Source organism: Lepisosteus oculatus, chromosome 3 (genome assembly GCF_040954835.1).
Source record: "Lepisosteus oculatus isolate fLepOcu1 chromosome 3, fLepOcu1.hap2, whole genome shotgun sequence".
Lineage (NCBI taxonomy): Eukaryota > Metazoa > Chordata > Actinopteri > Semionotiformes > Lepisosteidae > Lepisosteus > Lepisosteus oculatus.
In genome coordinates, this window is record NC_090698.1 from 29,423,883 (window position 1) to 29,448,405 (window position 24,523).

A 24,523-nucleotide genomic window follows, 5' to 3' on the forward strand; every position below is an offset into this window, starting at 1 on the left:
TAAGGTTCTTCAGACTGCAATACATTTCTATCCCTACATCAAACCCCACTGTGATCAAAGAACACACTAGGGGTAAGCTGACATTTCAGAAAGCCATAATTATTCAATATTTGGCCTAGGGGTTGTTTTACTAAAGTCCCATTGTGATGCAGAAAAATAACTTTACCCGAAGCTGATCCAAAGTCTCATAGCTTCTTCTGAAAGCACAAATGTTCTTAAATATTTTCCAGGGTACTCCCAAATGTGTTAAAGTAATTTAAATCACAATCTTTGCTTTTATATAACTGACAAATGAATTGCCAATGCCAGAAACAACATCTTGGAGAAAGAGCTACAGCCTTTATTGAACACTGGGACCAAAATACCTTGCAAATGAGTAAATTGGGAATATACACAATATGCACTGCAGTTATCTGTGAATTCAATTTCAATAGCTGAAGAGAAGCAAAGCGAGCAGTTGAAACAAACAATATTTCCATGTGGACCATATAGGTCACAATTTTGCTACATTTATGCATGTATAATTTAAACCGATAACTTGCTAACATTCACCGCTCAGATATGCATTTTAAGTATTAATTAAAGCAAATTTGTCATTTTTTTCCACATTTTGTGAATGTTCATAAAAGCTTGATGCATCCTCTCGGTTGACTTTTTTCAAAACAGAAAAATAACAAAAGCTTGTGTTGACGATATTTTCCCAGAAAACAGTACAGTCATTCGTAGAGTTTTTTAACTTTCAATCTAACACTTGTATTACTACACTAAGAATTAAGACATCATGTGCACAGGAGATTAAACTATGCTATGCTGGAGTACTGCTTTTCGGTATTTGTTTACACTGGAAAATTGAATTAAAAAAAAATCTTGCGGGTCCCTGTTTATCCTTGCATGTTTGGTCCTCATCGCATTCCTGCTGCACTGTGGGTGGACGGGGGAGTGTCATGATCCGACACAAAGGAAGTGGCAACGGCTGCTTCTGGGAGTGCAGGAGACAGAACGTGGCGACACACCGGACATGTCCCTGACTGATAACGACAGTAAATCACATCAAAGTCAGTTGGCTACCAAAGATCTTTGGCCTGTGGTCTGCAACCCCAGTTCTGGAGGACCCAGCCAAAGGTTTTATAGGTACCTTTAAACAGTCCAATAATGAAGACCTATAATGGTAACTCATGCTAATTAAGCACATAAATGGGTCCATTAAATCATTCTGAACTCTATTAAATTAAACTATTTAACGCTCCAGAAAAGAGGCTTCAGACCATGCTTTAGGCATGTGAAAGCATCATGAAACAGTTGTGTAAAAACAACAAAAAAAATACTTCTTAGATATAACCCTAATAACACAATGTGTTGGAAGAAACAAATTACGAGGTATAGTACTCATAATTTAGAATTGTCACAAAAATACATATGAAATGTAGGCTAATGTAATATTAAGTACATATAAGGAAATTCCCTGTACCCCATTTCTGATTTAAATCATTTTAAATTAAAAGAAAAAAGGAAATCATTTTCATCTCATGGCTCAAGCAGCTATAATAATCATATACATGATCAGTCTTTTTTTTTTCTAATACAGTGTCACATTTCTATATATTGCAAAATCAATAAGCTCAATCAAAAAATCTGCATCTAGGCTGTATAAATAGCCATTATTGTGGAATTCAATTACACAATAGATAAAGTAATTTCTAAACTAATTTTAAGAAAATATTTAGTCAATTACATTTTTCCCCCCTTTTAAGCATATACAATAAGAACATTCTTACACTTAAAAGAGCCACTGTAATATACTCTACATGAAATTTTCACATACCTTTTGTAGCCAGAGGGACACACAGGTTTTATGAAATACATGATGACATGGCAGCTCAGTTGCTATTTCGTCTTTGATATATTCACAACAGCAGATGGCACAACACTGTTCCTGGCCTGAAAAATGCAGACAGGTTGTCAGTAAAAATGTACTTTATGTACTGACAGAAGTAATGTCAATGTCTTTGGTTTGTCTAGAATGACAATTACTTTGTCTCCATCATGTTTTGCACGTCTATTGTAAAGTTATAAGCTTACATTCTAGAGCAACTTTCAACAGCTAGAGCACTCATGAGTAACTTTCATTATTCTACTAGAAATTGAAATGTGACTTATATATTGCACAATAGCATATCCAGTTGCTGAAGTACAAAGCCTTTATTTATTTAGTATAGGATAAAAAATGTAATAAGGGCAAACATTATGTATCCCTTCCATCACAACTGTGGGTATTTGTACTATTTAGCTATTATACATACTTTCTAGATGAGGCACAATTAGGATTGTTTTTTCTCCTAAACATATGGAGTGTAAAAGTGCTTTTTGTTTAACAACCCTTTATGTTCAGATTTGTTGTTAGATTTAAGCAGTCCTTAACTCCTTAAACCACTGCCAAGGATAATGATATATGACATATATACATATAATAAAATGCCATTTGTAACATTAACATCTTCACAATCATAAACAAACACTTACAGGTGCAGCAACTTAAAATATGCAAGGTGACAGGTGGCATGCCGCAACAAGTGCTACAGCATTACAAACAGTACTTAAAGCGTTGCAGATACCTGTGGCTATCAGAAATCTTACTTTAATAATAAAACACATTATAAACCATTAGTGTTTTCCTGCACTGATCATACCATACAGTATGTATACTGTACTCACATTTTCACATTTTCAAATACAATGATTATATACAACTCCAAATAAGACACTATGTCACAATACTGTATAATAGTAAAATAATTACAGTATTTTAATTACATACAGTATACATAATTACTAATAATTAGAAAACAAATGTATTTTCTATTAAAAATATATTATGCATAGTGACTTTAAAAACATATTGTATTTAAAAAACAAACACAAAGAAAACAAAACAAAAGAGGCCAGTAGTGATATGCGTGACTTTTAAAGAATGACGGTCATGTACTGTAAATTGCATTGTAGCTGCAGTCTGCAAACAATCAGTGTGATGCTTTGGTAGTTCAGTGTTCAAATTCTTGTCTGCCATGCGGGAAGCCTCAGTTCAATTCAATGCCATCAAAGTCGTACTTTAACAAATTGCCCCTTGGGGATAAGAAAGACACCTCTAAAAGTAAAATAAGCAAGATTCAGTTCACCAGATAGACTATAAAATATTATTTTTCTCATATGTTGTGAATGTGAGGTGAGGTTTACATATGCATTAATATAATTTTATGTCAATGTTAATTTAAGTTACGTGCAAGACAAATAATGCAATGAATATATTAAAATGTGTATTTATTACAAAACCATGAACATTAATGAATCTAATAAATTTCCCTGCCCCCAGCTCAACATGCTGCAAGCTGAATAAAAGATATGGAATTATAATGATATTTAATTCCATAATTATAGCTCAAATGGATCAAAAATTAAGTGTGGGGACAGCTACCTCTGTGAAATATGTGAATTATTAGATGGCATCTCTTTGAACACAAATAAACATTTCCATTAACTGTTTATAATTTCCTGCATTTGTTTGAATAATTTTAATTTCAATAACTTAAAACCATTCTTCTTTACATACCTGTTTAAATTGTGCCATAGTTTTAATAAGGACTTCTTAGAAGCAATGATCAGCATAGAAAATTAAATCAGAAAAACCTGTTGATAAATTCGTCCTTCGGTTGAGACGTAAAATCGAGGTCCTGGTCAATTTTCCCATTGGCCTTTACCAATCATGACCTCCTAATAATCCCCATCAACGAATTGGGACAATAAGTGTCCAGAAAGGCACTATGTAAGTGTAAGCAATTATTCTTAATTATTATGAAATTTTTTAAAAAATAATGAATAGTCTAGAAACAACAACTAACCTATTTCAAACAAGGATTTATGACCGATTACTGACAAATTGAAAAAAGGTTGAGATTAATACATTGTTCAGTCTTTAGTCAAATCTTGACTAAGAAATGGTACATAAAGAGGGACAGGGCCATGGGTAGGCCAATAGTGGTTTTATTCAACTTTTGTGAACAGCTCTTTGCCCAGGATAATTGTATTGTCGTCTTAAAGGATAAACTGTCAGATAGGCTTACTTAAGGAACGCTTAAAATAATTAAAGAACTGTATATCAAAATACCAGTACAAAATTTCAGAAGTGGCACTTAAAAGTGATATTTTATCGTTACCATACCCGAGAATTTCCACTCCTTGCAAATGTTAGCTAACTAAACAGTTAAATATTATAGTTTACTTAATCAACGTTAATCTACAGAACTGCATTCACACACAAACTAGATAAAATAATACAAAATGGGTCTATATAAATATTTACAAATTTACCACATCAACTAAAATTAATAAGTTACCATAATAAATTACCATTAGTAAATGGTATATTCTCCAAAACTACCAAGACAAACCAACTATTTAAAAAAAGGATTGAACAAACTTGCAGACTGAATAGTTTATGAGCATTGAATTAAAAAAAATAGGCTACAATTCCAACTTTAATTTAAAATAAATCTGAAACACAAACACTAATTGAATAACATTTTAGTCATGGGTAAATTCTCATTAGAAGAAGCATTCAAGACTGAAGGACGCCAGCTTGAACTGGGTTAGCTATAGTTCATTCTAATGGAATTAACTCTTTCATATAGTCAATCTAATACGGTCAGGATGGACTGTATGGCCCAACCTGAAATTCTAGGGTAATCGGTATATACCATCACAAGCACACAAAAAAAAATCATTACACATTTTCTAATGTCATGTAGACCTTTCAATTTTCATATTTTAACTATTATGCAATTAACATTGTTTACAGGTTCTGTATTTGCTAATTCAAGAAGTTACTTTGCTAAATTGATTATAAAAAGTAAATTGTAAAACAGCAACAAAAATAATAGAACAGTCAACATCATGTGTGCGTGTGTATCCAAGCACACACTTTGATCACGGTTTGATGGGATAAGAGGAAGCTTTATAATTGCATACAGTAAACGTTTTCCATCACTTGATTTCTCTTTAATTTACAAATTGGATATCAACCTCATTTGCTTGCACAGCCATGTCTCAGGAAAGGTTCCTAAAGCAACTGTTCTTTGAGTAATGTACAATATTATTTGACAAATCACCAGACCATCAATCTCCAGGATGCTCAGAGAGAGTAAGGAAATTTAAGGGCTCTTAAACCAGAAATTGCAATTCAGCTTTTTACGTGTGTTTGCTTTTAGAAATTTAAAAGATGTATAATACATTTTTATTATCTTAAATATTTGTATACATTATTTTACTGTAGCTGCCCTTTCTTTCTTCACCATTGGTAACATACCACTCTGAATAGTTAAAGAATAACAACACCTGCTATTTGCTTTCTCAGACTCTCCGTGTGGGTGCGAGTCTCCCGCCTCTCTTCCTAGACTGTTTCCGGAAGGAAAAAAAAAATAGGGAGGATCGCTGTAATGTTCTTTTTACGGCGTTGATGGAGGGCTGATCTCTCAGTTTAAACTAACCTGCTTGGAGCAGATTAGTAATAGATTATATGTTGCTATGGTTACTTAATGTGAATTTGATCTTGAAAATCCAGACTTTTGTCAACATATTCATCAATGTTATCCAGCTAACTGAGTAATCTTGCTTCATGAAATGACCTTTAACTTTATACAACTTCTGCTTGTTATTGACTGTGATGGGGTTGATCAACACCAGTGACATACAATTCAATAGAGTGTATTACAAATTTGGACCTAATTATCTTTGGCACATGGAAAGCTATAACTGAAACCTTATGGCATATGTGTTAATGGGGCAATAGATGGGTTTGCAAAGTACATTATCTAGATGGAATCCCACAAAACAAACAGTCATCCTAAGGTGGTTGCAGGCAAACAAAAAGAAATTTAATGAAAGCTGGGAGAGTCACTATTTCACAGAATAATATGGTGTAGAACTCTAGAGCCTCCTTCCAAGAACTTGGCATATTGTATTCTGACACGTGTTCTCCCCTACTAATGTATTTCTGATGCCCCTTACAGTGGTCACAAAATGTATCGCTTCTGAAAACCTGGACAAACAAAAAAATGGCAAATTTCTCCTGTTATTCATTTAGCATTAACTAATTAAATGCATATGGGTTATGCTATACCAAGCTAAGTACACAACATATTTCATAGAAAATTTCAATATTAACAAATGTTATGCTAAATATGTTGGAAAGTAACCTTTTGCCACAACATGTATGCTATATGGTATTCCAAAATGGTTCTGCAAAGTAACCTCTTGCCAGAACACCAAATGTTTATCCTACTTACTTCGATGAGCAAATATATATTTGAAGAAGCCTGACGTATACAAGAGGAGTATTAAAATCCCTACGCAGGAGAACAAAAGTCCTACATAGGAGTTTAAAAAGTCTTAATTAGGAGAAAAAAAGTCCTGTACAAGTTTTTTTTCCCCCACATGGCACCAGGGTGCTGCTGTACAAAGCTAATAATCTTGGTGTAAGATTGTTTAAATAAAAGCATGTTATGTTGTTATACTGAAAAGCATAGCTCACAAACCTTTTGTTGAGATGAGCCACCATAGTTTACATTAACCTGTAAGATCACAGTCAAAAAAAAAACATACCTGCACCCAGTATGCTTCTTTGTTGCATAAAGAAGCTGAAAGAGCAATAATTAATTTTCTGCCACATCCCACTACTTTTACTGTTATATTTGTAGATAATCCTGTTTTTCACATTTAAACTATGTGTTAAATCTGCATATGTGCATTTACGCCAAAAACACTGAGTTCAGGCAGTGTACATTTAGTCACCAGATGTCATGATTTAGTCATAGTTTTAGTCAACTAGATTAAGTTCAAGTTCACGCTTATTTGTCATTCCAGCCATATACAAGTATACAGTGGAATGAAGTATCATTCTTCCTGGTCCACGGTGCAAATACAGACAGGACAGAAAGGACACTGAAGACAGGACACACATAGTGCATAGTGCAGATAGTGCAAAAAACAAGGCAAAACATAATACAATATACACAACACACTGGGGGGATTTAAACCCTGTTTCTGAAATTGGGTTGGGTGCAAGTAGATTCGAGGGTGTTGAGGAGCCTGACCGCCTGCGGGCTGTTACAGAAGCTGTTACAGGGTCTGGTGGAGCTAGCCCGTTCACTGCAATTTCTTTTCCCAGATGGTAGGAGGGAACATGACCCCTCCCATAAGAGTTTATGGGAGGGGTCATGTACTATACTAGAGACCCTGTGTAAGGGCCCTTGTGGTAAGGCCCTTAAAGTGTCTATTATAGTCATAGTCACTTTCTAGTCACCCACTTTTAATTTAGCGTAGTCAACTAAATTTGGACTATAATTAGTCTTAGTCAACTAAAACAGAATTGGCTTCAGTCACATTTTAGTCAAGCAGTTTAACTTATTTGGATTTTAAAACGGATAAAGGTATTATAACATTTTAATATTTAACAATTAATATTTCAAAGAAAATATTTAACACGTCTGATAAGATTCTGTCAAAAAGCACAAGTCTTTTTTGCTCAATCTATATTGTATTAATCCCCAGAAAGGTCAAATATCCAATACATGAAATAACTGCAATAAAGGGTTAATAATAAATAATCTTATACAGAAACATCTTATGAATCCTTCCTTATAAGAAACTTTTGTTACTGTAAATAATAATTCTTTACTTTTATAAGGTTTTTAGTAAAGTTATTTTAAGTAAAGATACTTGCCATTCTCACAGTAACCCACATTAGTAACCCTGAGGCACAGCACAGTCCATATACAGTGCCCACCAGAATTATTGGCACCCTTGGTAAAGATGAGCAAAAAAAAAAAGGCTATGGAAAAAATGGCTTTGTTGTTTATCAGCTTGATCTTGCACTGAAAATATGAGAGAACCTTTCAGTAGGTAAAATTATTCAAAGAAAAAAAATCCTTTTAAAAAAATAAACATTTTTCTAAAAAACACTTGTCACAATGTATTGTCGTCGCTAATTGTCTTTAAGTCTTTAGAAATATTGCCTGCCATCTAGATTCTGATACGGATTAGCACTGTTCTTGCCTTTATCAAGATGCCATTACCAGCACCACTGTTTTGCAAGTAATCGTTAATATTATAATGCATAAATGTTTGAGCGGCGCATACTTTTCAGTACCTCAACGACAAAGCTAAATATTATCTAAATAAATTGCAGACGTGTGTGAGCTGCAATGCAACTTAATGTACAGTACACGATCAACAAAGCTATTCAAATTCAAACATTTTATTTTGACCTCTGTTTTGTTTTTTTACTGTACACTGATTTACTTTTAAATACATTACAATACAGTGTGCTTTTAAAGCCACAACAGTATCTCAAAACTTAAAGCACAACAAGCTAGGCGTAAATAAAACAAAAAAAGAAAAAAATATTAGATTATAATTATAAAATTTATATATAGTGGCTTTACAATTATATAAAAGAAAATATACGCATAACAACCTCAATTGGGATTTTTGTTTAAGAGCATCCCCAAATTCCCTTACTCTTTCTGAGCATCCTGGAGATTGTCTGTCAAATGATAGGAGGGACTGGTTTTCCTAAGGCAGTATTCACATGTTTGCTAACTGTACACTACGGAGGTTATTCATGTTATTACTTAACTTATTTTTATATATTTTTAAAATTCTACAAATATTTTATATTTAACATACATAAAATATAAACATAAAATTAAAAACAAATACCAATATAGTGTACATATTATTTATTATATTTTATTATTAGAGAAATAGTCTTCTTCTTAAGCTCAAGGTGCAATTTGTTAAGGTACAACTTGCACATTAGCTAGGAATTGAACCCCAGCCTCCCCCATAACCGGCAAGAATTCTGCCACTGAACCACCTATGCATCACTATGGATGGGCTAAATTAAAATCTGCATGCTTGTATTTCAGGGGCACTTAGTTGCCGGTTTCGCAGACTTAATGAAAATATTCTCTGATTCTGAAGTCACCTTTGGCCCTTATGACTGCCACTTTCTTCATATCATTTGCTAGTCTTGGCCACAACAGTTACTGAAACTTGCAAAGTTCTTGCAATTTGTCTTAAAAAACGACCTTCATTTCTTTTCATTTTCCTATCTTAACTGAGCAAATTTGGCCATGTTCATTCAGGATTTACAAACTTTTACCCATGCTCACTATATTTATAGTCATCGTGGCCCCTCACCCATTTACCAATTATTGGTGACAAAAGGTAAATGAGGTAACATGCTAGTTAAATGTGAGAGCATCTAACAAAGACAATTTTAAACTTCTTTTAATGTTTTAACACCATGTTATACATATTTCTGACTTTTAACTAACCTGGGCTTCAGACTGAAATCTGCTTGGTTTGGGTGTTAATTTTATTGAAAACTGAAAAATTAACATTTTCAATGTTCACTTAAGATTATAAGTACATATATCATGTAATTAAATAATAAGTGTTTATAGACACATTCATACAGTTTAAAGCACAGATAATCATGATTTCAAGGAGGTGTATTCAAACTTTTGACTGGTAGTGTTTATATTTATATTAATAAATTACATTTGGAAACACCGTTATACTGTGGTTACTTTTATTTTCAGGCACCAAAATGTCCTTTATGTATGTGATTCCATATTAAATGGATTTAAAGAACTGGTACAACAGATAAAATGAAGCTACCATTTTAATAAAATCTAAAACACCACAAGTGCTGCCTTTTGATCTTCTATGGGCAGTGAAAGCTAAATTTGGCAAGCCGAATCATACCATGGTACAACACACCTAGCTTAGTGCATGAGTTTTGTGTACATTTTGAATAACTGCATATATATGTTGTTGTCCACTTTTTAATGTAAGCTAGTTCTATAATGCTAGTCTAAAAACAATTTCAAACAGCTTCCACTCAATTAAATGTCACTAAAACAGAATGTTTAGCTTTCCAAATTGCTGCAAAAATGACAAAAATTGTACGCATTGAAAACCATTGAGGATGATATTCTTAAAACTAAGCACAGGCAGAACACATTAAGATACTGAAGAGGAAAAAGGTACAACACCTTCTGCAGATTTAGTCATGATAATGAATCAACAAATCCCACCATACACTGACCTGAATTTGTTAAAGTGAAAGCTGTAACATTAAGAAAGGCAACTCTATAATTCTACTGAACACAGTTGCTTGCAATACTGCAACATTGTCCGTTATTATAACCACGTTGCACATAACCTTAGGCTTGAATCCAAAGATACACACATATATATGTATGGGGTATTATATTTGGAGGTAATAAGAAACACCAACAACATACCATGGTGATCTTCCAATACTGTGATCTGTGGCAGACAATCAATTATTTCTTCAGTGGCTGGAGGGTGAGCTTGTTCCACATCAATAGCTAAGGACTCTAGATGTGCCAGGGCAGCCTTTCATCAAGATAAAGAAAAAAACTATTTATAGTCTAACGTGTTTTCTTTCAACTCAAGTGAAAAGTGTTTACAGTAAAGCCTTAAAAACAGTGCTAGGTTGTATGAAAGCTGGCTGTTAGCTCAATGACTTTGGTACAGATTGAGGGTAACCTTACTGCTCAGTGAAAGGCCATTCTTCTGTTAAAGAAGCTTTTTTCTCCACATCATTACACTTCCACTACCATACCAGCAGGCTTGAAAAATGCAAAAGTCTGTATAGTGCTTAGCACAATCTGTCCATGCATGTTGTCTTCACTTCTTTTTATCAAGGGCAGAATGGCAATCATCAGTAAATAAAACACTCACCAGTCTTTCTCTCAACACCTCAAATGGTTTCTAGCCCACAGAAGATGACATTTTAATCTCTCAGATCTTAATTTATCCCTGAATGGTCTCTAGTCATGCAGATCATTTTAATGCAGCATGCTACAGTTATTTTGCTGAGGTTTGTTTTTTTTTCTTGCTGGAATTTCATTTTGCTTCAATGTATTATGATCCTTGTACTAAAACATTTTTACACTTTCCGCCATGCCTTTACAGCTGAACATTAAGAACCTGGAAGCATATCAGTGGACAGTGGTTATATAAGATAATGGAGCTGAAAATGATATACACACCTCCATTGCCTGAGCTAATCTTTCTTCAAGAGCCATGTAAGTGAGCAGTTGTGGGTCCACATAAGAAATAGCTTGAGCTACTCCAAAACCTTCACCAAATTCATCCAGTAATCTGCAATGCAAAATATGACAAGAGTTAATCTGTATTCCGTCTTCCAGCCTCTTGAATGGTATGTTGAAGAGCCATAATTCAAATTTCCTTAATAATAAGTAGGTTAGTTTCATATGATTTATTATTTCAAGAATAAAGGAAATTGAGCATAAAAATAAATTATTCCCTCCATTGAGAAATGTGAACAGCAGTCTGCTATGACAATAGTATTTTTCCATCAACATCAGCAAAATACATTGCACAGAATAGTAAGTGGGGGGCTAGCTTTCTTTTCTAATCCATCTACCCTAGCAACCAAAATATAATAAAAAAGCTGAGATCTGAAAAGTCAGCGCTTTTAAACATTCATAATGACTTCTGATTCTTTATGACCAACATAAAAGGCTGCTCCACTGTATTGAATTTAATACGTTTCAGAGCAGCATTCCATCTTGGGAGTCACTTTGTAATTAAGGAATATTAGTGACACAAATGGTTTCATGTGTTTCAAACAGAAGATTCCATCTCGGGATTCACTTTGTTATCACGGAACATTAGTAACATAAATTGATTCCTGAGTTTCAAAGAGAAGATTACATTATCAATGTAATATTGCAAACCCTTGGTTGAAATTTATTTTTTCACAAAATTGTGGCTGTACTCAAAACTTAGTGTTTTTAAACTTTTTAAACAAACTTTTTTCATTGTCTTATTATTGTTTGTAAAAAATTCTTTTCAACAGAGTGAAAAATGCAAAAGGGAAAGTTGAGAAAAAATACAGTAATTACGGTATGATTTTTCATTAATATTCAAGTAATTCAAGTCATTTGCACAGTGCACTGCCCATTAACACATTATTCATACTAATGCATTATATGCCTGTTAATAGCCTTTTAACACTCATTATTAACTAGCATGTTTTACAACAAGTAATGAAAATATTGAAGAAATCACCACAATCCCTCTCGAGGCAATTGTTTCAAATTAACATATATTTCTTTCAAAATGTAGAGGCAGGAGACACAAAAGAAACATCTTACCAATTACAGACGAAGCACTTGAGAGATATAGAAACTTATTGAAAATGTCTGTTGTGTGATTTAATTTCTTTCACTTACATCATGAAATGCAAAACGAACAATGCAGTAATCATCTGATATGTGGGAACTGGCATCATTGCCGTAACCATTTAAATGAGAAATGGTAATGCTATGTTATTAGACTGAGCATTTAAATGAAGAAAGGTTAAACATTCTTAGAAAATTAACTTCAGAAGTGTTCAACAACTAATGTAAAAACAGAACTTAATGTATTTTTTTAAAGAGCTATTTTATTCAAATTAACAAGACGCCCAAAAAAGAAAGTGTGAAAAAGCAGCCTTTTACTGTTGAAATTAAACGCACAACACTATCATTAACATACTGAAGAAAAATGTATTGTAACGCTGTATTTAACATTTATTTCCTAACAGTTACTTTTTTCCCCTAGCAAGAACTAGTGAAAGCTCTTTTAAAGCTTGTGCTACTAATGTGAATACATTTGAATACAAAGAAAACCTGAAATATACCTGAAATGGAAAAGAAAACTTAATTATATTAATTTAAGATTAGCAGTAATTAACATCTTACATTGCTGTATGTAAAGAAAAAAAAAGCAAATCTCCTCCTATAGAATAATTGTAGAGGTTTGAAAAAGGAATACAAACCTCCACTCTGCATCAAAATCTTCACTCATACTAGAATCATCTTCAAAGTTGTTGTTCCCATCAAGCATAAAAAGACCTGGGTGAACAAAGTGGCTCATCCCATCTGTCTCTTCATCACTGCTGCTGTCCGTCTCTTCTTGGTAAGGAAGCCAAGGGATTTCGCCCTCTTCTAACAGCATTGGCCCTCTACGTAAGAGCGCAGAAAAGCAGAACAACGCCCAAAAATGCTTAAAATTTCCCACATTTATCCATCTAGTTTCAAACAGCTTCATTCAATGGGGTAGAGGGAGAGCCGGAGTCTATCACATCAAGCAACAGGTAAAAGATAGGATACTACGAGATGGGATGCAAGTCCATTGCAGGTCACATTCAGTCTCAGATGCAGACACATCAGAGCCAATTTTTCCCAGATCTCAATAAACCTACCAGTATGTGTTCTGACTATGAGAGAAAACCAGAGCTCAGAGGAAACCAACATGAACATGGGAAGAACATACAAACTCATACACATAACACCCCAGGAATTGAGCCCAGGGCCCCAGTGCTGCGAGATAGCACTGCTTACTACCGTCCCACCCAATTTTATCTCCTTTTGATAAACAATAGGACAGAATTTGCTATTATCAGTAGTATTAATATTAATAGTGAAATTCTGTTTATGGGCAGTACTGTGGCTCTGTGGCTAAGGATCTGTACCTGTGGCTGGAAGGCTGCTGGTTCGTATCCCACAGCCGGCAGAGGAATCGTACTCTGTTCGGTCCCCGAGCAAGGCCTTTAACCCTAACTACTTCAGGGGTGCTGTACAAAAGGCTGACCCTGCGCTCTGACCCCAAGTTTCTCTCCCTGTCCGTGTGTCTCGAGGAGAGCAAGTTGGGGTATGCGAAAAGACAAATTCTAAAGAAATTGTATATGGCTAATTAAGTGATCTTATATTATCTTATGTAAAATTCTTACCATTTACAAGGATTAAGGAATTTGGTATTTTAATTAAACCAATACCTAAAAAACTGCTGAATTGTCTAGAACAATAAAGACTTCAAAATATCTACCATGTAACAGTAATTGTCTGGTTTGAAACTACTGCATTCACATATCTTTAACATTACAAATGTTCATTCTGTAGATTTGAGATGGCGGGATACTTACTCTGGATTAAAGCTGATATCAGGAATATCGTCCAAGCTGCTGCTGTTGCTCTGAAGGTCATGTTCTGGCTCATCCAGCCCCGGCAGGGTTTCCCAGCTTTCACCACTGGAGCACTGCTGCTTGTCCACACCTGACTCAGAGGTGCAGGTGGCTGACCATTCTCCTTCACTGCACTCTGAACTTTTAACATACCACAAGAGTACAAATTTATTTTATTTTTTTTTAAAAACAGAGTCGAAGTTTGAATGCAGTGCCTATTCCAAAAAAGTGAAAAACAGTATTCTCTTGAACTAACACTGTATCTGTTGACATCCTTGCCAGCAATAAGACAACACTTAACCAACAGCTACACCCTTATTCCCTGGCAAGTATCGATAATATTATTCATTCCTTTTATTTATATAGCGCTTTTTATTCCAAACTGCTTTACATAAGGGGAAGACACTTCATCTCCCTGAAATACAACTCTTCACAATGTTATGGCAGCCATTATGCGTCTGTAACTCCATTATAAAACAGATAAAGAGGGGAAATTGGATACTGCTTTACCAAGTGAATTTGGTAGGCCAGTCTGTGCAAGCCCAAAATGGAATTTAGTCAGGACACCTGTATTGACACCCATACACCTTGGTTATCTTGCCTGGCTGTACTGACCAGATTAAGCCTTGTTTAGCTGATATCTGACAAGATCAGGCTACATGGTAGTAGTGCTCTCCAAGTCCAAGGAGAACACATTTTGCATTATATTCTTGCTCTGCTATACCAATGTTTAATGGAATGTGAAAAAAGACCTTTTTCAAAAATGTGCAAAATATAATAATTTGTAGAACCTTACCTTTCAGAACTAATCATCTGAAAACCACACACTTTTAGAAGTTTATTACCAACATCAAGACCCTTTTCTTTTGTGCAAATCAGTTAACTTCAAAAGCTGATGCCTTTCATGAAGGAGCATCACAAGTGCTGAATAAAGCTCCTGAGAAAAGCTATTTTTACTGGGAAGGCAGGTGCCTTATGCATATTTAAAGATGACACTGGGCACTTTATGTCAAAAGCAAAGAAGAACCTGGTAATCATTTTTTGAGAATTTGTGGGTTTTGTTGTTGTTGTTTTTGGACACTATTTTTAGAAATGTATCATTAGCAAACTACATCATATAGAGATATGGGTTTTTCCAATAACCCCAAAAAGCTTGCACAAAAGTCCATCCTATACATACTTCAAGTAATGGGCAGCACCTGCCTATGAGTAGTGTACATTTAGGTTAATGAAATAAAGTCAATCTAGTTGATAGCATTACCAATTAATGATCAACACTGGGGGGTTTTGTGATCTTAAATGCAAGTCAGATTACAAAACTACTTTAACCAAGATATACTCCTATAACATTACAAAACCAACAATCCAAATTTTATGATATCCATAATCTTTATTCAACCAATAAAGGGCTAAATCAGGCAAAACATTGGTTGAAAAAAATATTATTTTATTTAAAGCTGAAACTATTTTTTTCCATGAATGCAAAAGAAAATGGTAAGATGATGAACCGGAAAAGAACAAGTAATAGGTTTATTCCATGCTGAAAAAAAAGAAGAAAGAAGACACAACGTTTCGGCTGTGGAGACTTCTTCAGGTGTGAGAAAGGCCTAACCCAGGTGTGTGGTCTTTCTCACACATGAAGAAGGCTCCACAGCTAAAACGATGTGTTTTCTTTCTTCTTTTTTTCCAGCATGGAATAAACCTATTACTTGTTCCTTTGCAGCCTACACATGCTGATGCAGCTACCCACCCAGATGATGAACTGTCAGTTTTAAAGTAACTTAAAATCAGGACCTCAAAACCTTATTTCATCACCTAACCTGTGACAAAACCACTGATCTTTTATGTTCAACAGAGACAAGCCACAATGATTTAAATCCAAGTTACTTACAACTAAACACGGACATATAACATGCAAGTTATTTACAGCAAATCACCAGTTTCTTCTTACAGTTACCATTTGTTTAAGACACATTTTAAGACAAATAATCTGCATTCTCCCAAAACGTTTTACAAGAAAAAGCACCACTGTTTCACACTTTCTGTCATGCAAACTGGATTAGCTGGCCAAGAACTCCTGACTCTGGATAACATGAAAGCACACTTGCTGTGAGTGAGATATGCCCCTCTCCTCTAATTGGTGCTGAACCTCCATAATAGTGCTGCTTAGCTCTGATTTAAAGACATTTTCATAAAAAAATGTGTACCCCATAGTGTAATCTAAAATTGGATTAATCAAATATTAAGTAGATGCCTATATTGATTATTGCCTTTTGGGTTAGAATGAGACAACCCTAATCCCTGACACTAATGTCTCCGAGGATCACTGAGGTGGCTAGATAAGACATTGAGTATCCAGTCTGTTACCTTATTAGGTATTTATTTAGCAAGATAACAGCCTAATTTGACCGAGGATCGCATACAGGGTCATTTAACAGACTAAAATTTTCAGAATGGTCCAAAGCTGACCAGTATCTACTGTAATCATGAAAAGTAATATACAAAGAAGATTTAAACAGAAAACACCATAGGAAGCTATAGCCTACAATCTATCTTTGCCACCGATTTTCTCTCTGAAGGACAAAAACTTAACGAGTATCTAAGCAACAAAGACTTGTATTAAATTAAGGAAAAGCGGCAGAGATGTAACTTCATGACTGTAGATCATGAAGTTATCATGAAAATCACTTTCAGTATGTAGGCTTTTGGAAATAACACAAAAAAAACAGTTAGGGAGTCTTCATTGGATCTCTCATCCTTTTTTAAAGTATGCATTGCGCTCGAATTCAGGGTGATTTTTTACTCGATCTTAAACATCATACATGCAATTTCTGCATTCTGTTAAAAAGAATACTTGTCTTGTTATCTCACTACTACTGCCAAAAAATAAAATCACAACCACAAGGAATCCACTCTAGGCTAACATGTGAAACTGTAGGGCTAAAATGCAAGTTAAACAGCTCTGGGATTAGGGATCAATGTCACCTGCAAACTGCTTGAGGGATTAATATGGCAAAATACTTAGTCACAGTGATAAGTGAAAAGCAGCTCATCTTGTTTCATAATTAACAGAGTTTTAGCATTTTTAATTACTTATCAGAATCAGCTTACAGTAATCTTAAGGGGTGTCACGTGACTAAAAATCATCACTAAAAACAAAGAGCTTACGCATGCATTAATTGCCTGGAAAGATTTACATTGAAGAAACTGAAATACTCAGTGCTGCTTAACCAAGATCATCCAGAGCTGCAACACAGTATTGTTTTAGTTTAAAATTAAACTTGTAGTACCTACATTAATTTTCTGTGTCACTGGCAATGCCAATGGTGACTTTGCTATGAGAATCAAACAAAAATACCTGTTATCATCTTTGATGAAGGACGCACACTTTTCACCGAAGTCCTCCAAATCCTCCCAAAGGTCATCATCTTCCTCATCATGTTTATTCCTGTTGTGCATCTCCATACGCTCCTGCTTTCCTTCAAAAGGCCTCAGTTCATCAGGGGCAGAGTCGGTGCAACTAATCTCATAGAGGAACTCATTTTCTGGCTTCTCAGTTTGAGTCAAAAAGAAAGGGGGTATGGAGCTCCACGTGTTATTTGCAGCCTGTGTTTTCCTGCAAAATGCATGTTGACCATCATCTAGCTGAGAGCCTTTGCTTTTCTCCAAATGGCTGTCAGTGGACTGCTTCCTTATTTTTGGTCGGACTACCATTTCTGTCTGGGAAACCCCTTGGTCGTTATTCCAGTCAAAGCTTTTCTGAGGGGTGCACTCACTCACTAAGGAAACATTGATCTCTGAGTCCTCATGCTTTTTTTGCCTGTCATTACAGATGTTTGACAGGTTAATGCTCTCTTCTCTCAGAGAAGAATTGCTTTTCTGACTGACAAAACTGTTCTGCTGTGGCTCCTCAATGTCCTTTTCAGGACAAGAACTTTTAGGTAGAGGTTCATGGTTCTCACAGGTCTTTGTACACAGGTAAGAATGCAAACCACTGAGATAATCAAATTCTTTCTCTAGCTCACAGATCATATTGTCCAATCGTTTTTGAAGGCCAGGATGTGCTTCTATTGATGAATTTCCACTAAGTTCATCCTCCTCTCCATCACTGCTGTCTGGTTCATAAGAGTCGATATTTACAAAACTCAAACCAATTGGGCTTCTAGAGCGTTCCTTCTGGTCTTCAAATGTTGGCCAAGCACAGGCCTCTGAACTTTTCTTTGGTCCTAAATGTTTCTTAGAATTAGGGTCATCACAATCAGACTTCAGCTTTTTATACGAGAAAGAAGTGGCCTCATTGCCCTTTTGAGAAGCTACATGTTTTACTCTGGGGACATCCTTGAAAAAGTTTGTTCCACTTGCTTCTGGATGAACTGAATTAGATTCCACAGGTAATATGGCTTGTAATGTTGAGGTGATTTGTCCATTTGATGCTAAAGAAAAACAGAAACAGAATTAATGTTTTTGTCTGAAATATTTCCATTTAAATTAATTTCAAAATTTAAATGGCATATGAAAATTACTCATATCACAGATTTCTGAAATGGGTTCACATGATGTTGATTGCGGGTAATTCACTTCTTTAATAGCAGAACAGCTGATTCATTGTGGATTGATTGCCCTATTTAAAAGTTTGCACATCATGTTAATTTCAAAATATTTATGAACAATGGATGGTAATGAAAAATTGAAAATCTAAATATGTATTTGATCTAAAATAGACATGTCTAATACCCCCTTAGTCTAATGCCTCAAAATGTGTTTTTTTGTTGCATTTCCTTCAAAACATTTTTATTTTGTAGCATAAAAAGTCAATAAGGGTAAAAGGGCTCTCTAGCTCCATATGCATTTTGCTTTTCAGGTTTGAATCATTCCTCACACTATACTTTGCACTGTGGGAAGAAACACATTCTTTCACCTTTTTCTTTTGTTCATTACGCAAGTTCAATTGTATGGGGACAGTATTTTTTACCCAACGTAGTGTGAAAATAGTGTATATATGCAAGATTTAGGGGCTTAAAGTCTGTCCTTATATTTTTGTAAGACGATCTTATTAAGAATTATTTCCATAGAACTTTATCTGCAATTTAGCTCCGGCTGAAATAATCCAAGTGTGTTTCACTGTTTGAAGAGAAAGTAAGAAAGTCAAAAAACATCTATGGATACACTACCAAATGCTAAGTTGATCCCTCAACTTGAATCAAAAAGGCTGGGTGTTGGGACTATACTGGGATCCATGGGGACCAGAGTTACGAACATTTAAGGAAGGTTAATTAATCTGGAGCACATTTAACCTGAGAAGACCCATTAATCTAAGAGATGGCAAAATGAGATGTGAGAGCTGGGCAGGTTTTTAGCTTCCAAAAATTCACAAAGGAGAAAAGCAGTTTTGTCGTTTTTGCCTTCAGCCTCTTTCACACTGTGAAACTGTTTCGGGTGTGAAGTTGTCCACATACAGTATGAAGGACTATATTAAGAACAGCCATCATGTATCATCATACATTTAGAATTAGGTGGACTTTACCCCCATGGAAAAAAAGAATACAGAGCAGACAAAAAAATAGTTAATTTCTAATTAAGACTTTTTATCATTTCTCTTTCTACAAATGACAAGACATGCACATGCTTTGGTTCTCTAACACATTAGCCTGGTATTTTTTTATATTTTCTATTTACTGTGTTCACCTTGCATTGGTCCATATGCTATAAAACAGCCTAATAGGCTTCCTGAATAGCCGTTAAAATGAAAGAACATATTTTGTAACAAATGACCTTTAGTAGTTTCAAATATCTATACTGTTTGACAGCCTACACTAGACCAATGCAGAGATTACTTCATCTTTTTATATCATCTATGTACCAAACAACAAAACAAACAAAGAAAAATGTGTACCTGGAGCTTATACAAGTATTTTATGTACTAGAATACCTGGAAATCATTTTGACACCTTTCAATACATTCAGAAGCATTTGAAATGTTTTGGTTTCCAGATTCTTTCAAATTGAAACCACCCATATAAATAATATACTGTCATATGCTCAACTGCTTATAATGCCATTATATGCTAATTTTGGTTCGTATCTTTTTCAAGAAGGTGAAGTCAATTTTTTAGAAATGGAAGGCACCCAGACAATGCCTAGATCAGACTACCCTTTCAAACTCAGCAATCAAACAAGGAGGAAACTGGCTAGGGATGCCAGAGGTGACGTCGAAAGAGTTACAGTGTCTGAGATGGACGATACTGTCCATGGTTCAGAAATATCCTGGTCACTCCACAAAGGGAGTATGGAATGAAAAAAGAAAAAAACTTCTCAGATTTCACATGGAATTTATAACAGAGCTCCTAAGTGATACTTCAAATATGTGGCAAAAGGTTTTATACTGAGACAAAACAAAATTGGACGTTTCTGGTCTAAAAAACAGCATTACAAAAAACATTACGTTTGATGCAATCCCAGCACAGCACTTCTCCCAGTGCACACCATCCCATTTGTCAAGCATGGCGGTGGCAGCATTATATTGTTGTTCAGCTTCTTAACAGCAGGGACTAGGAAACTTATCAAGAATGATAAACACAGTCAAGTACTGACAAATCTTTGAGGAAAACCTGATTGTAAATGTAAACCTGGGACAAAAGTTCATCTTTCGTTAGGTCAATGACCCAAAGCACAAGGTCAAAGCTACACTTAAGAATAAGAAAGTGAATGTCTCCGAGTGGCCCAATAACCCTACTGACAATCTGTGGAAAGACTTGAAAACTGTTGTCAATAAGCAATCCTCAAACAACTTGAAAAAGAATGAGCAAAGACCTGGCAAGAAGAAGGAAAAACAACTTCACCAAGCCAATGGGCAAACTTGCACATTGTAGAAACTTACCCGAAAATACCCACAACTGTAATTACTTTCAGAGGTGCTTCCACCATTGTAAGTTCACAGATCTGAATACTTACCGCACAAATGCAATCAATAGATTAATGATAGCGGTACTGATATATCTTGTCATGGTTTGTGTGAATATTTACAGTAAACTTATCATAGAAATCTTCTTACTGAGCATTCAGGTTTAATCAGTTGAAAAAAAATGTGTACATAGGGAGGGTCTGAAAACTTTTACAAGGCATTCTTTTTTTTATGAGATATCATGCATTTTGTTTCTCTAACAATTTGTGAACTGTTTGTCCACCAATAAAAGAATTATTCACATCAATAAAGATTATATTGTAAAAAAAACACTGTCCTGCATGTCCTAATTACATTAATTCCTCATTTACCTTGTGCATTCAATCATCTGAAAAAAAAAATAGCTCACTTTTGTGGATGTCACTTTTCCAAAGCAATACAGATCAGAAAACAGACTTTTCTAGTTGAAAGCTAAGGAAATACACTATACATTACGGTTGAACTGGACACACATAAAGGATTCTCCTCGTGAACACTGCTCATCTCCAGTCCCTGCCACTCCATGTCATTTTCTGGAGATGGGATGTTTTGCTTTGCCAAAGTTGGTCGGAAGCCTATATATGCATGTCTTCTGCCATATCTCCTTCCTGTGATCGTCTGATAGCCTCCAGCTGGTTTGGGCCAGGCTGGCTTGCCTGCTTCCTGACCCATTTCTGTAAAAAGTGGAGAAACTCACATGAATCTTTGGATAAAAAGTACTCAGAGGAAGACAGATGGGCAACAAACAATAATTCAGTAAGACGGTACTGAAACCATTTAACATACAGAGCATTCCTAGGTTGTAGCAATAGCTGAATAGGCTTAATATGTTTTCCTTGATTTATATAGAAAATACACAATTGAATTCAAGTTGAAATTTATATTGGCAAAATGTGTTAACCTGACATGAGAGACAGAATCATCAAGGTATAATGACTTCATAATGTGAGAAGATAAAATTTAAAATTTTATGAAATATTTTAAATTAGAAGTTTGAAAAGAGCAAAAACTATCTGTCTGCACTGCTGGCAAAGTATTATAAAGTAGAAAGATCTTCAATGTATTTTATTGCCCAAGCAAAATTATTCTTAAGGATAAATGTCTCCTCCAAGGAGACCTAATCTAGCTAAGAGAATTAGCTATGAGTCACAACAGTCGCCAGTCAGAGCCTGGCAGCAACTGAATGCAGTAACTTTCAAGTATTAGTGCAATTCTACCAAATGACAATTTTGTATAGTTAACATGCACCTTTATTATATATTGATCATCAGAAAAATGTATCACTTATGTGTGTAACTAAATTATCAGGAAAAAATATTCTTAGCAGCAGGAACAATGAGTTTATTGAACATTAATGACTCAAGACAATTCATTATGCCGATTAACATTTGTCAATAACAGGGGTCTTCAATCTAGTAGCATGAGTGACAAGCAGTGGAAGCAACATACAGTAAGCTTACATATATGGGATTACTGATGTGAATAATTTTGGCCCATACCTTTGGACAAGCATGTACTTGTGTACTGATATGTAAGCCCTAGATGTCACACAACAAAAGTGGGAATGTGGATCAAGCTGGGTGAGTAATTACCATGTAATTAAGCCGCTACATGTGCAACATGAGAAGGAACATTGTCCTTTTGAAATAATGTCAGGATGAGCAAGCAGAAATGGCACCAAGAAAGGCTTAAGGATTTGATGGAGGTAATATCATGCAGACAGGTTGCCATTAATCAATTAAGTTGAGTTCTATACTAACTATACACTCCAGCCAAGACCATCACACCCAGATGCTGATGTCTCAATCTTGGCAAGATATCAATCACTCATGGTGCTGCAAACTGCAGCCTATAATTGACATCAAGCAACAGAGCACTGTCAGACTGTCATGTTTTTCCTTTCTGTATTTTTATTTCTTGTCTTTCACCCTACTTGAGATTCAGTAGGTAAAGTCACCTCAACTTGTAAATTAACTCTTACTAATGAGCTGGGTTAGAGTTTAAACATGATGTTAACTGAATATATTATTGCCAGTAATGAATAATCATTAAATAAAAATGATACCAAAACTATTTAAGCAATACCCACAGTCTGTAAACTTTATTATTAAAAAAAACATTCATGCATAAAGAAACTGGTGTTTTTGATCCTCAGTATAATTCATACTTACCACTCTTACCATACATACCACTCTATGAGCACAAGAAAGAAGTCAATACCACTGTTGTAATAAAGTTGCATAACAAATGTAACTATTACTTAAAAACATAAAAACTATAAAACAATATAATTATAATATGGTATGCCTTAGTGACAACTTATTTAATTAACCTGGAGGTTTGAGACTGCTCATTTATTGCTTTGTTTCTCTCACAACACTTAGTATGAAGTACAGTATTTTCAGACACCCAGTCTTACATTAGAGAACCATTCCTAAAATGCTACTAGTTCTACCAGAATGAAGAGTAATTTAGACACATCCTGCTTGCAAACACTGCCATGTGAAATTAAATGTCTCAGAAAACTAATCTATGTAAGCAAGATTTTAAACAAGTTCTGCAGCCTCAGTTATTTATTTAGAATCAATGCAGAGTGCAACAAGATCATTTATTGGTCTCACATATATAAAACATTTTAAAAAAAGAAATAAGCCAAGGGATCCCCAGCCATGTCAATAAAATTGTGTATACAAATTAGACAGCTTCCAAAAACTAGCCCAATATTCAATTTTTCTGGCATTAAAGATTTGATGTTTATTAATATATACTGGTACATACATGCAGTCAATTGCATTTTCAATGAAGATGACGTACAAATACCTGAATACTCTTAAAACCTCAATCACAGAACATTATTTCTATTTAGGGGCTTAAAAATAGTTTTTTTTCCATCTATTTAGTGGTAATCACTTATGAAACTAAGTGGAGGGAACATATAAGGGTTGCGATAGGATGTTTTGCCTTAAATCCGGATAACAAAACAATCCAGTTTGACTTTAATACCGTGTGACTTACTGATTTGGAGGTATATGATAACTCTAATTACCAAACAATACTTACTGATTCCATCGCTACCGCTTAACTCGGCACGCTTAAAACTGAAAGGTGAAATCTTGTTAAACATTGAAACACTACAACTATCCTCCACTGTTTATCTCTGTGTGCATACAAATATGGTAAACATTAGGCCTTGTGTCTTATTCTTGCGCTCTATCCTTTTTTCTATGAAGCAGAGCTAACTGAAATCATCGGTGAACCTTTATGACACATAATGCTAGGTGTTATTGAAATAGTTTATTTGATAAATGCATTAATCCAACTAAACTTCCTTTTAATTCCACAGAAAACAAACCTTACCTGCCTTCCAGAGCTATTACATCAACTAAAGCCGCAACCAACTCCGCCCACCAACGACAGCAACACAGGACGGCGTCATCTAATCTTTTTGTCCAGTCAGTGCTGGG

At 34.9% G+C, this 24,523-nt stretch overlaps 1 protein-coding gene across 3 annotated transcripts; it reads right to left on the bottom strand.

Annotated features, from left to right (window-relative positions):
• Positions 1-319: 319 nt before the first annotated feature.
• Positions 320-24,523, bottom strand: pja2 (praja ring finger ubiquitin ligase 2). Of its 3 annotated transcripts, XM_006627073.3 has the most exons (9): positions 24,417-24,523; positions 21,533-21,733; positions 17,478-18,552; positions 14,081-14,260; positions 12,935-13,120; positions 11,139-11,250; positions 10,365-10,479; positions 1,823-1,938; positions 320-1,028 (listed from the first exon to the last, which is right to left on the bottom strand). In XM_006627073.3, the coding sequence occupies exons 2-9, from the start codon at positions 21,729-21,731 to the stop codon at positions 903-905; spliced, it is 2,109 nt and encodes a 702-aa protein (XP_006627136.2). In that variant the 5' UTR covers positions 21,732-21,733; positions 24,417-24,523; the 3' UTR covers positions 320-902. The 3 variants fall into 3 exon arrangements, with proteins under 3 accessions (XP_006627136.2, XP_015193624.2, XP_069043214.1); XM_015338138.2 differs by lacking the exon at positions 24,417-24,523 and having other exon boundaries at positions 21,516-21,626; XM_069187113.1 differs by lacking the exons at positions 21,533-21,733; positions 24,417-24,523 and adding an exon at positions 20,562-21,379.

Excerpts from the sequence above, each read along its gene's own strand:
- pja2 (XM_006627073.3), bottom strand. The coding sequence starts at position 21,731 with ATGGGTCAGGAAGCAGGCAAGCCAGCCTGGCCCAAACCAGCTGGAGGC. Across the intron at positions 18,553-21,532 it reads TCACGAGGAGAATCCTTTAT|CATCAAATGGACAAATCACC; the intron begins GTGTGTCCAGTT and ends GTTTTTCTTTAG. Across the intron at positions 13,121-14,080 it reads GATATCAGCTTTAATCCAGA|AGGGCCAATGCTGTTAGAAG; the intron begins GTAAGTATCCCG and ends GCTCTTACGTAG.